A 12043-nucleotide genomic window follows, 5' to 3' on the forward strand; every position below is an offset into this window, starting at 1 on the left:
AGCCGTGGTCAAAAGCAGACGTCCACTCATATAAAAATGTCGCGTTGAGACCCGTGTGTTGTTGTTATCTGTACTCTAGCTCTCTATTTGAGTCGTGGTAGCCTCGTATATTTCACTTTTAGAATACACCTGTGTCAAACTGAAAATCTTTAAAGAAAAGGAAACATAATAACAATATCGGTAATTGTATTTGTGAGTTTACTTTATGATTTTATTAACTGTCCTATGCTCTTGAATAAAGACACTCGAGAGAGTTTCAATTCTGAAATCGCTTATATACCTTTGTTTATCACGAATGAGTCTGAATCTATTTTAGTGGTAATTGTAAAGGTGCAAATAAAAATATTAAGTAATATTAAATTTTTATGTAAGTTTTAAAGCCTTTTATCAATATTGGTATAAATAATATTTTATTGTGAGTTGTCAGTGTTCCGGCCGAGGTCCTCGGCGTCGCGCATGGTGTCGGGCAGCTTGGTGCCGAGCGTCTCCGGCGTCGTGAGCACCAGCAGCGCCGACAGCAGCGCGAAGCTGCCGAACAGCACCGACGGCAGGGGAGCCCACACCTCTTGGGCCTGAATGTGATAACGTGAGATTTCAATCAATATTTATCAAAATTAAATAATATACCTAGCCCAATAATTTTACCTTTATCATCATCATCATCATTTCAGCCATAGGACGTCCACTGCTGAACATAGGCCTCCCCTAATGCTTTCCACGTTGATCGATTGGTAGCGGCCTGCATCCAGCGCTTCCCTGCTACCTTTACGATGTCGTCGGTCCACCTTGTAGGTGGACGTAACGCTGCGTTTTCCGGTACGCGGCCTCGGCGGCGGCGACGCATTAGCAAGCTGAAGTGGCAATGGGCAGGGCATATAGTACGCAGAACTGACGGCCGATGCTGCAGCAAGGTTTTACCTTTATATTGTGAAATTATCTCATATTCATAATGCCCAAAATAACCATATTCATATCATAATACTCGTACCTATAATGGACAACACGCATAAGTCGTAATATTAAGTTAAATTATGACTTAATTTAAAGTTTAGATCACACACATTACACTAGTTTTTATTTCACCTCAATCCATCCAGTATTACCGAAGATAGAGCCTCGAGAAGTTTACGGACATTTTAAAATTTTCAAAAATTTCCAATATTCGCGCGTGACGTCACAACATGATTTTGCAGCCCCCGCACGTTAACCCATTTACCACTTTTTGTCTTTTTCCAACTAAAATAAAATTTTACCTAACTGACAATTGTTGTTAGTTGTCATCGTTCAATCACATTTCAAACTAGGCGCTAAAAAAGTAACCATTATTATGCCACCTATTGCCAATTTTGTGCACTATGAAGCCATTTTTACATTTATGCACTTAAATAGAAATTTTCTGGAAAAATAACCAAGTTTGTGTCTCTGTGCTCAATAACAAGTAAATAGTCCAGTATTTGTTAATTTTACTTGGAAAGTTTTCCGGAATTTTTGAAAATTGGTGAATAAATAGATTTCGCTATGTTCTTTCCGAATTTTGTGACCTAGTTTATAGCCGCGCGCGCGCCCGCCTTATTGAAAAAAATCCGCCTTAAAAAGGTTTTTGACAACTACTTTTTTCATTTTATAATTTTTGGGACATAGACAAGCTAAGAAGCTTTGATAAATGTGATAAATTTCATGTAATGTAAGTTAAATAGATTAAGAGTTGTGAAACAGTCAAATTAATGTACCTGCTAAATTGCGAGTTATTTGTTTTCTTTGATCATGGCAGGACACGCTGCCGGGTGTCCAAAATATGCTGAAGTATAAAAAAATTCGCGTTGCTGAAGTATACATTTTTTTTGTCTTGTTTGTTTCTACATTACATAATTGTAACCTACTAATATTATAAATGCGAAAGTTTGGATGTCTGGAAGTTTAAAATAAAGTAAAGTAATGTTTATTTCTCACCAGCATAACAGATAATATTATGATAACAAACAATCAGGAAAAACAAAAAGTAAGAATGTTGGTGGGTTGATACCTGAACTAGGAAGATTCCTGTGTCTCAGGTTTGTTACTCTTTCACGCAAAAAGTACTCAACGGATTTTGTTGAAACTGTACAATATTATTGTTTTGTTTGTTACTCAGATTAACATATAGGCTATAATTTATGCCGATCTGTGACACTAAATTTCACGCAGGTGAAGCCGCAGGCAAAAGCTAGTCGTGAAATAAATAGGAAAGTTTAAGGTTCTGAAACGTGGTCGCTTACTATGGGCCTCATAAGAAAGCTCAAGGTCACCCAAAGGGTGATGGAGCGGGCTATGCTCGGGGTTTCCCTGCGTGACCGAATCAGAAATGAGGAGATCCGCAGGAGAGCCAAAGTGACCGACATAGCACGCAGAATTGCTAAAATCAAGTGGCAGTGGGCGGGACACATAGCTCGTAGAGACAGACAGAGTTGGGGCAGAAAATTTCTTGAGTGGCGACCACGGGCTGGAAGACGTAGCGTGGGCAGGCCTCCTACTAGGTGGACCGACGATCTGGTAAAGGTCGCGGGAAGAACCTGAATGCGGGCAGCGCAGGACTGTTCATTATGAAAAACCTATGGAAAACCCAAAGGCCTCTCGCCTTTGTCCAGCAGTGAACGTCATTTGGCTGTAACGACGAAATAGGAAAGAATGTAACTATCAAAAATCTTCTCTAAGGCAGCATTTTTCCAATTTCGCAACGAGCGCGGCAATCACACTTAACTAACAGAGAGCATAGCGAAATCTATTTTAATCACCAATTTTCAAAACTCCCGGAACACTTTCCAGGTAACCACGTTAATTTGTACCAAACGACTGGACTATAATTAAATAGATATAAAAATTTGGGTACATCTTCTCAAAAACAAAAGAACTGGTGCTAAAAGGGTTAAGTGACGTTTTGACGTTTGTAGAGGGCCTTGTAGAAGGGGAGGCTATGGTGCTGAATGTGGATTAACTCGAGTGTCATAGTAACTTATTAGACTGCTAAGCTTGATGATAAAAAGAAAAATATTTTATTCAATGTACATAGTCTGGTCATAAGTTCTGTCATATGATAATAACTTTTGAATTTTGAATGTAGGTTTCAAAAACATTTTTTACTGAATTAGAATTAAAAAGAAAAAATGTGCGATAGTTCGAATTTTATTGTATGTGTAGTGGACGCATAAAGAAGTCCGAACTGCAGTTGTCACGTTGCATTGCTACGCGCCAAAGCAGATTTTCGTTGTGCTGAAAAAGTTTAGTTTATCTTTTCATCAAATGATAGGTATAGGTGTACCAGAATCTCATGGCAAACAAAAATATTGGAAAAGTGTGTCTTTCATATGGCAAATGTCTATGGCTTTATTGTCACCTGTCAAAGTAAATCAAGTGAACTGTCAGTCGCTGCAGAAATTTTGTAATCTCTTCATGCCTATTTGTTATTTTTGTGAAAAAGTCGAAAAAGCTCAAGCAAGTCATATTGTTTTCAATGTGTATTGTAAAATAAGGCATAATTCAAAGTCAATCTTTGATTTTAAAGCGCGTCGTTGAGTTGACAGTAAGTTGGAGTGAAATTGGATACATTTAGTTTATTACCTAACTGCGTCAGAAGGAGGGTTTTTATTATTATTATTCTTATAATAGCTGCTTTATCGGGGGTTTCAGGTGTACCTCACAAATTGGTGCAGAGGAATGGTGAAATTGTTATGACCATGTAAATAAAATTGAAAAAGATTTCATCAAGTAAGATGTAAGATAGAATAATTGAAATGGTGGAAGAGCAATTTATAATAAATACCTCTTTATCTTGATCATCTATTGAAGAAAAGTGTAATCCTTGGAATCGTTTTCTAGTTCTGAATGAAGTGATTAGTTATAAGTATGATACATAATAAAATTAGTTACATAAAGTAATATACGATTTACTTATTTTTCAAGACATTTTCCTATTATTATTACTGACGGGATTGCTACCATGTACCTTAGTTTTGAGTTTCCAATATTTCGGCACTGTTGCAAGCGCCATGGTCACGGAGTAACTGAAGAAATTAAAACCAGACATCGTTCAGATGTGCGTTCAAAAGACCTGAGATTTTAAAAAATCCCACGTTTTGTTTAAACAGTAAGCGAAAAAAAAGTGACTTGAAAATGGAATACAAAATGATAAGGTATGGTAAATGATAGATAAGTCTTTATCAATGAAGAAGCAGAAGTTCAATTTCATGTGTCCTCCATCTAGGCTAGTTTCCATCGTCACTCAAAGTTTGGCTGCGGTCTCAAATTTGGGCTTAATTGAGGTATTTTTTGGGTGAGAGGCATAAGAACTAATGCCGTTTTATATCAAAAATTCATACTTAAAGGTAATCAACCAGGTACAAAGTATTTCCTTGTATGTTAGTCTGCCACTCTTTAGTAAGTCCCGAAATCCCCGCTTCGGCTCCCCTACTAACCATTCTAACCATTGTACACAGATAATATCTTACATGCAGCTTTTCATGTTACTACGTCACATTTTCAAAATCCGCGCGGAAAATCGCTCCTAGCGGAAGAGCGCACTTTGAGCTTGAATATTTCAGTCATTTTTAAAGATATCAAAAAAGTAAAAATACAGTATTCATTCTAATTTTTTGTAGTATTTTTTTGGCATCTTCAACAAAAATTGTGCGCCATGTCCATTGTGTATTATAGTTTTACGTGTTCGTTAAAGATCTTAGATGCCCTACAGGTAAGCCTAGTTTTGTTAGAATTCCAAACGTTATTCTTACCGGGCATCAAGGCAATCAGGGTTACGTTGAACACCTAAGCTTCATATATTGTAATGATATTTGTCTGTGTATCAGAATTGTTTGTTTCCCTAATATAAATAAATACCAAACAGCAGTGGTAGGGTTAATATTGGGACGTGTAAAAGTGCTTTTTAAAAGCCTATTTGCAAAAATAAATGAATTTTATGAATTTTACCTAAATTACTTTGGGTACAGACTACCAACTCATTATCTACACCATGTCTCATAGATAGCTTGCAAAAGCTAACGCTAAAGCAAGATGTTAGGTAACTTCAAGAAGAGAGATACCTATTGTTATTGATTTTAACTAACCAGAGCTGGCGTTAGTGGCGCCGTGATGGAGCCCAGCCGGCCCACCATGGAGGAGAAGGCGAACAGCTTGTGTCGGTGCTTGGTGGGGTACAGCTCCGCCGTGTACACGTATACCGACGTCATCACCACCGCTATGCTGTACTTTCCGATCAAGTAGGCGGCTAATGAAAGCCCATCCATACCTGAAATTGTTTACCAAACTTGGCCTTATTAACTGCTTTATTCGGCATCCTAAATAATTCATAATACATACATAGGTTTCTTTAAAAAATATGATAAATATCTTGAAACAAACTCATACGAACCTTCAGGTAAAAATGCAAATGTAAATTGACAAACTGCGCACAATGTGTAAGCGCTAATCAGGACAGGCTTCCTTCCAATCCTATCCAACAGTAATATTGCTGTCCAGAAGCCAGGAATCTCGATTGCTGCTACGATAGCGTAGTTCAAGTACGAATTTCCAGAAAGGTTCACCGCATTGACGTTCATGCCGTAGTACACCAATGTGTTCGTTATCCACCAGATTGGAGAGACGCAGCATCTTAATAAAATCACACGAGACTTGAAGACTAAAATTGGGAGCCAAGGCTCTTTTAGTTTCTCTCTATTCTTCTCCGCTTCAGCAGAGGCCCTTAATGCTTCCAATGATTTCTCGGATAATTCTTTCCCATTTCTCTTTGCAACTTTTTTCAGAATATTTTCAGCTTCCTCGTACCGGCCTTTGCTCATGAGCCACCTCACTGACTCCGCAAGTATCCAAAAGTATGAGATGACGAGCAGCTGAGGGGCGTATAGTATTTGAGTTAAAGGTCTCCAAGCTGGCATTCCCCAAGCGATGAAGCCCAGTATTATCTGACCAACAGCGAACATGGTTGAAATCGTTGCTCCTGCTATTACTCGGTATTTAGGACCAACTAGCTCAGTTACTGTAACAATAAATTCAGTTTAAAAGTTAAACTACCCATTTTAAAGCAGGCGTAAACTTAAAAATTTAAAACGCCAATAAACATTTCGGCTAAAGAGCGGAATAAAACACTCTCTCCTACTACTCATCTTCTCTACCCATCGGTCTACTAACAAACAAAAATTGCTGAGGGCCAACTTTACTATGTCAAAAATTTGCTAATGGCCACTTTCACACACCTAAAATATAGCATGAAGAGAAAGCCCCTGCTCCCACAGCAGACTCGATGACCTCCAGCGCCAGGAACCACTCGTAGCTGTTGACGAAGGAGCGCACGAGGCCGAGCCAGCCGGTGTTGAAGGCGTTGAGCGTGAGCGCCACGCGCCGGCCCCAGCGGTCCGACACGTAGCCCGTGATGGGCAGCACGAGCAGCGTGCCGATGGTGCGGATGGACCCTATCTGAGATCGCCGCCACTCATCACAGGCAAGATCAAACTGAAATCACAATTTCCAAAAAATGGTACAATTGTCCCCGGTCTACCCTATTTATATTATAATATAGACTTTATACGAGTAAAGCCTGGTCCATGAGCACGTAGAATTTTGTCCAATGACCCCGTAATTATGTTGCTGTCGCGCTCGCACACTCACTGCGGGCGCCCGTCGCACAGTCGCGACAGCAATATAATTACGCGCGAGCGATAAGGATGGGTAGCTTGGGGTCATTGGACAAAATTCTACGTGCTCATGGACCAGGCTTTGGTCACTACTTCAAATATAATCCCCACTCATCCCTACTTTGCCTGTCTGTCTACATCTCTGTCTGTCTGTTACCGCTTTCACACCTAAACCACTGAACCAATTTTGATAAAATTTGGTACCTATCTATCTATAGAGGTAGTTTCAGTGGCGGATTTACCAATAGGCCAAGTAGGCCAGTGCCTAGGGCGGCAGATTTAGAGGGGCGGCAAATTTAGCAATTTTTTTTTTACAGGAAAAAAATTACAATAATACGTATACACAAACCATACATAAATAAACGATTAATAAACGCACTGTAATATATACTAGGTACTTATGTGATCATGAATTTTAAAATATTCCAATAGCGTTTCAATAAAAATAAAATAAAAAACTCGTAACACAGGATCTTCGGAGCCTAGCACGAGCACCATCTCTCCACAACTTCGCGTATATTGTCTTACAGGGTGGCCCAGAAGAAAATTCACTTTTTAAAATTCAAGCAAACGAAAACTGTACATTTTTGTAGAACTTTAGCTATTGCAGTTTAAAGGAAATTTAGTGCAATTTATTTTAAAATTTACTATATTTTATAAATTTTATCGTACATGTGATTCCCTTGACGTTTACAACATTCGGTCAACATACGTCAAAATTTTGGAAAACTTTCGTAAGCGCTCCTGCACACGACGCCGCTACCACGCCGCCGCCGCGCCGTCGCCGCACCTTTGCATTGTTTATACGCGCCGCGTGAACACCGCTGCCGCGCCGCCGCCGCGCCGCGCGCGAAAATATGCTTTGACGGCGCGGTGGCGGCGCGGCGGCGGTTTTACTCGGTGCGTATGAACAGTGTAGCGGCGCGGCGGCGGCGCGGTGGCGGCGTCGTGTGCAGGAGCCCTTAGAGTTACCTCAGGATGGATGAATGCTGCAGAGTTTTTGGATTATTAGAGTACCTACTCTGCTCATAAGGTAACCCCACAAAAAGAAGTCTGCTGGAATGAGATTAGCGCTTAGAGGCAGTGAGATTTCACCCCTGCTTAATTGGTTTATTGCATTGAAAGGTGATTAATTTTTGAGAGCGCTATACTGGTAGGCTGAAAAACTTTTTGATTTCAAAGCTGCAAGATTCTCAAGGTTATGACCGGAGCACTTGGTTTCATCAAGATGGGGCTGCGTGTCACACTTCAACTGAGAGCATTTAGATGGTAAGAGACATGTTCCCACAAAAAAATAATTTCAGGCAGGGGCGACATCTCCTGGCCACCAGAAAGCCCTGATCTCACTCCAGAAAATTCTTTTTTGTGGTGTTACATTAAGAATAGAGTATACTTTTATAATTCAACAACCATGCAGCAACAGAAGCTGAGCATTCGGCAAAAAATTGAAAATAGGTTTCGAGGTGATTCTGACGAACGCATTCCAAGATTTTGATGTATGTTGATCGAATGTTGTAAGCGTCAAGGAAATCTCCTGGGCGATGTAATTTAATAAAGGTAAATTTAAAAATAAATTGCATTAAATTTTCTCTAAATTGCAATAGTTAAAGTTCTATAAAAATGTACAGTTTTCGTTTCCTTGAATTTTCAAAAGTGAATTTTCTTCTGGGCCACCCTGTATTACCAAGCCTTGGTCTTTCTGTTTACCTTTAAGTAGTTCTTAGCTAATTATACTGGATATAGCACTTCGCATGGCTCTGTGCACACCGGTGACAAATTGTTCAGGTGAGAGAAGCTTTTCTTGCTTAAAACGGGTTAAAAACTATCTACGATCTACTTTAAGTCAAGAAAAGCTTAATATCATTAAGTTCACAATCATACTACCTAATAACGGGATTAAACTAACGTATTGAATTTCAAAAGTCAGTAGGGGCAGGCCTGCTCATCTCCGCGAGTTTACATCGAAAACAAAACACGCACGATGGCCCACCTACAGGATACTATTCGACAAGGCCTCACATACAAGCGAACATTGACTCACGCACGCGTATTCTTGTGTATGATGGAAGAAAATAAAGAAAATGGTGTTACTAAATACTGTGCAGTATTTAACTGCCTAAATAATAATAAAAAAACCGGCCAAGTGCGAGTCGGGCTCGCACACCGAGGGTTCCGCCGTACAAACGTAGCGGTTTACAATTTATGACGTATTAAATCAAATTACTTACTTGATTCCGTTGCGAGTAGTGGCGAATTTCAAAATATGCGGTATGATTATTTTTTATTTATTTATTTTTCCTATATTTGCATTATAGGTAAGTACTTACCTCAGCGTTTTGAATTTTTGCGTTGATTTAGAATTTCTCACAGTTTAGAGGCAATTAGATTTAAGAAGTGTTTGATATGAATTTCAACTTTAATATCTCTACGCGTTCATGTGAAAAAGGGTAGGTAGTAAGTTTATAATTATTAAAAAAATATTTTATGTCATGTAAGCAAAAATAATATTTTAAATTTTAATATAACTTCAAATTTATCATTTTCGCAATTTTTCCTTTATCTGTACTATATAACGTTGCTTCGTGCCGAATTTCAAGATTCTGAGTTCACAGGAAGTACCTTTTAGGTTTTGATTCCCTAGCGTGTGACGGAAATTCGTCTAAGGTGTCGGTATAAACTGCTGTATCTTTTGATCGCGTTAACTTAGAAGTTTGATTTTTTTACTTCTTAAAGGGACAATAGATCTAGGTATTTGGTATAAATTTCAATTTGATACCTTTATTCGTTCGTGAGAAATAAGGTAGTAAGTTTCATTTTATTAAAATATTTTTATTATATTATATAACTAAAAAAATGTAATTTTCGCAATTTTTCCTATATTTGCATTATATGCCAATGCTTTATGCCAAATTTCAAGATTCTGAGTTTACGGGAAGTATCCTGTAGGTTTTGATTCCTTTGCGAGTGTCGAAAATTTGTTGAAAATATCGACATAATCGGCTGTATCTTTTGATTAGCTTGGCTTAGAAGTTTGATATTTTCACAGCTTAAAGGGACAATAGACCTGAGTATTTCATGTGAATTTCAGCTTGATACGTTCACGCGTTCTTGAGATAAAGAGTCTTGACAGACGGACGGACAGACGGACAACAAAGTGATCCTATAAGGGTTCCGTTTTTTCCTTTTGAGGTACGGAACCCTAAAAACAGAATGTACTTTTTTAAGTTAGCTCAAGACACTGAGAGGTAAATAAGTAGTTAATATTATTCATGATAATTCATGCTAAATCATGTATTTCCTCCGCCATTTTCCGCAGTTTGGCACCTCACGTCACATCATTTTACCGAAGTCAGCCCTATAGCTTCGGCGCAGTGCCGATCACTGACGTTTGTCAACAAAATGGTGCTTGACTCTTGAGACAGGCTAAATTACACCATATTGCTAATGACATTGAGCATACATTTTTTTAAATACCTTCGCGTAGTAAAACTTCTGTACTGGTAGTACTTATTAATTATTATTCTGTGGTAGGGGCGGCAAAAATTGAATGGCCTACTAGCGGCAAATTTGCAAATCCGCCACTGGGTAGTTTTAGTCAAATTTCACGTGGGCGAAGCCGCGGAAAAAGCTAGTAGGTAATAAACTCAGTTCAAAGATGATCTGAGGTAATAAAAGACTGATAAAAAAAACTTATCGTGCTGCCATTAGGAAGTCAGCGTTTCGAGACCAAAATCTGGCAAGTGCTGAGAAGAACGCACAAAACTTACGTCATAAACTACACTGTTCATGTTCTGATAGACGTAAGCTTCGCAGGGCTCGGTGTCGGAGGTGAACAGCGCGGCCGGGCACGTGCCGGGCGGCGCCGGCGCCTGCTGCGAGCTGTTGCTGAAGCGCGCGCACTGCTCGAACGCGCCGCCGGCGTTCGGGATGGCGGCGCCCTTCCACGCCGGAGCGAAGTCGGGCTCCGCGCCGTCGCATTGCGGTATGAGACACCTGCAAATGGAAATCATCAAAACAAAAATAAATCATGTGCATGTATCATTTTAAACTAAATTTCTGATTATGAAAGATAGAACAGTAGCCATGGAAGATTGAATTTAATATTACCTCGGCATCAAATAAATCGCACCTCCCGCAACAAGCACTTCTGAAACGTATGCATCCCCAATTCCCACCAACATTGGTTCCATTTGAAAGTCTAGTTCTGACCTTCATTTCATTAAAGGAAAGTTATTTACCCCAAAAATGTGTTTTTAGAAGGATCCAGAGTCACTTCTTCAAAAAATAGTAGTTACGCTTGAGCCAACTTTTATGGCCATAAAACTGTTAAATTGGTATTAATCCCTATTCATCTGTTAAAAAGGACACGTAAGATCATTATTTGGTTTTAACACCACAAAAATTTGTCTAATTGATCCTAGCAGAGGTGAGCCCGAAGTGAGGCCTTTTTTCAAGTCACATTTATGGTACCTGTTAATTGCTTATAAAAAAATTAAATGTGTGTTTCTTTAAGTTTATTTATTGGGCTTTCAAATAACACCAATATTGTTGGGGCACCATGATTGTGTCAGAAGAAAATCTTTAAAGTTCACGTTGCGGAAGGTGCGGTTTATTTGATGTTGAGTATATTATTACCATGTATTAAGTTTTTTTTTTTTTTTTTTTTTTTTTATGCTAGACAAGGCAGGTATTTGACCGCAATCGCACCTGGTGTTAAGTGAGATGCAGTCTAGGAGCCTAGTCTAGTTTGTATTTCGTGCCCCTGTCTCATGGTGTCTGCAGAATACCAGTGGCCGTAATGTGCTTCTGAGTAAGTTATGGCCTCATACTAAGCAAAGACCAATTTGGTACAACTAGCTAATACTATTTTTGCTCTTTAAGTTGATTTGTATCGTTGTAATTTTGTTGGTGTTATTTTTATACACGGCAATAAATAAACATTATCACCATACAAATTAATTAATACTTTTTAATTAGATCTGACCTGCTAGGTATTCTCGCAGTAGTGAATATGTACTCGCCCGATGCAAACGCTGAGAAGATGACCGGTATCGTGGCGAGAGCCAGCATCAAGAGCTGGTATCTCCCAAACTGTCCCACCTCCTCTACGAGAATAGTATCCAAATCGATGTCATTTTTTCTCTCGCCAGCTTCCCCTTTCTCCTCACTGGACATATTTTCGGAGATATTTCAGACACCGCGACCGTTTCACAAATAAGTAGTATTTACATAGATAAATTTCCAGCCAAATTAAAAGGATAAAACGTACCCCCAAAGTACTATCTGTGATAACGCCATTATCTACTTTTATATTGCATTATTATAGGATAATCGTAATAAAGATGATAATTAGAGCTTATCAT

The 12043-nt window shown here is 39.0% G+C and overlaps 1 protein-coding gene across 1 annotated transcript; it reads right to left on the reverse strand.

Annotated features, from left to right (window-relative positions):
• Positions 1-400: 400 nt before the first annotated feature.
• On the reverse strand, positions 401-11954 carry LOC135076387 (organic cation transporter protein-like). The gene is made up of 6 exons (XM_063970880.1): positions 11665-11954; positions 10448-10673; positions 6243-6498; positions 5402-6025; positions 5097-5278; positions 401-572 (listed from the first exon to the last, which is right to left on the reverse strand). Exons 1-6 carry the CDS (start codon positions 11853-11855, stop codon positions 411-413), a joined length of 1641 nt encoding a protein of 546 aa, XP_063826950.1. The 5' UTR covers positions 11856-11954; the 3' UTR covers positions 401-410.
• Between the last annotated feature and the right edge of the window lie 89 nt (positions 11955-12043).

The sequence above is a fragment of the Ostrinia nubilalis genome, chromosome 11 (genome assembly GCF_963855985.1).
Source record: "Ostrinia nubilalis chromosome 11, ilOstNubi1.1, whole genome shotgun sequence".
Lineage (NCBI taxonomy): Eukaryota > Metazoa > Arthropoda > Insecta > Lepidoptera > Crambidae > Ostrinia > Ostrinia nubilalis.

Excerpts from the sequence above, each read along its gene's own strand:
- LOC135076387 (XM_063970880.1), bottom strand. The coding sequence starts at position 11,855 with ATGTCCAGTGAGGAGAAAGGGGAAGCTGGCGAGAGAAAAAATGACATC. Across the intron at positions 10,674-11,664 it reads ACTGCGAGAATACCTAGCAG|GTGTCTCATACCGCAATGCG; the intron begins GTCAGATCTAAT and ends TTCCATTTGCAG. Across the intron at positions 6,026-6,242 it reads CTCTTCATGCTATATTTTAG|TAACTGAGCTAGTTGGTCCT; the intron begins GTGTGTGAAAGT and ends TTATTGTTACAG.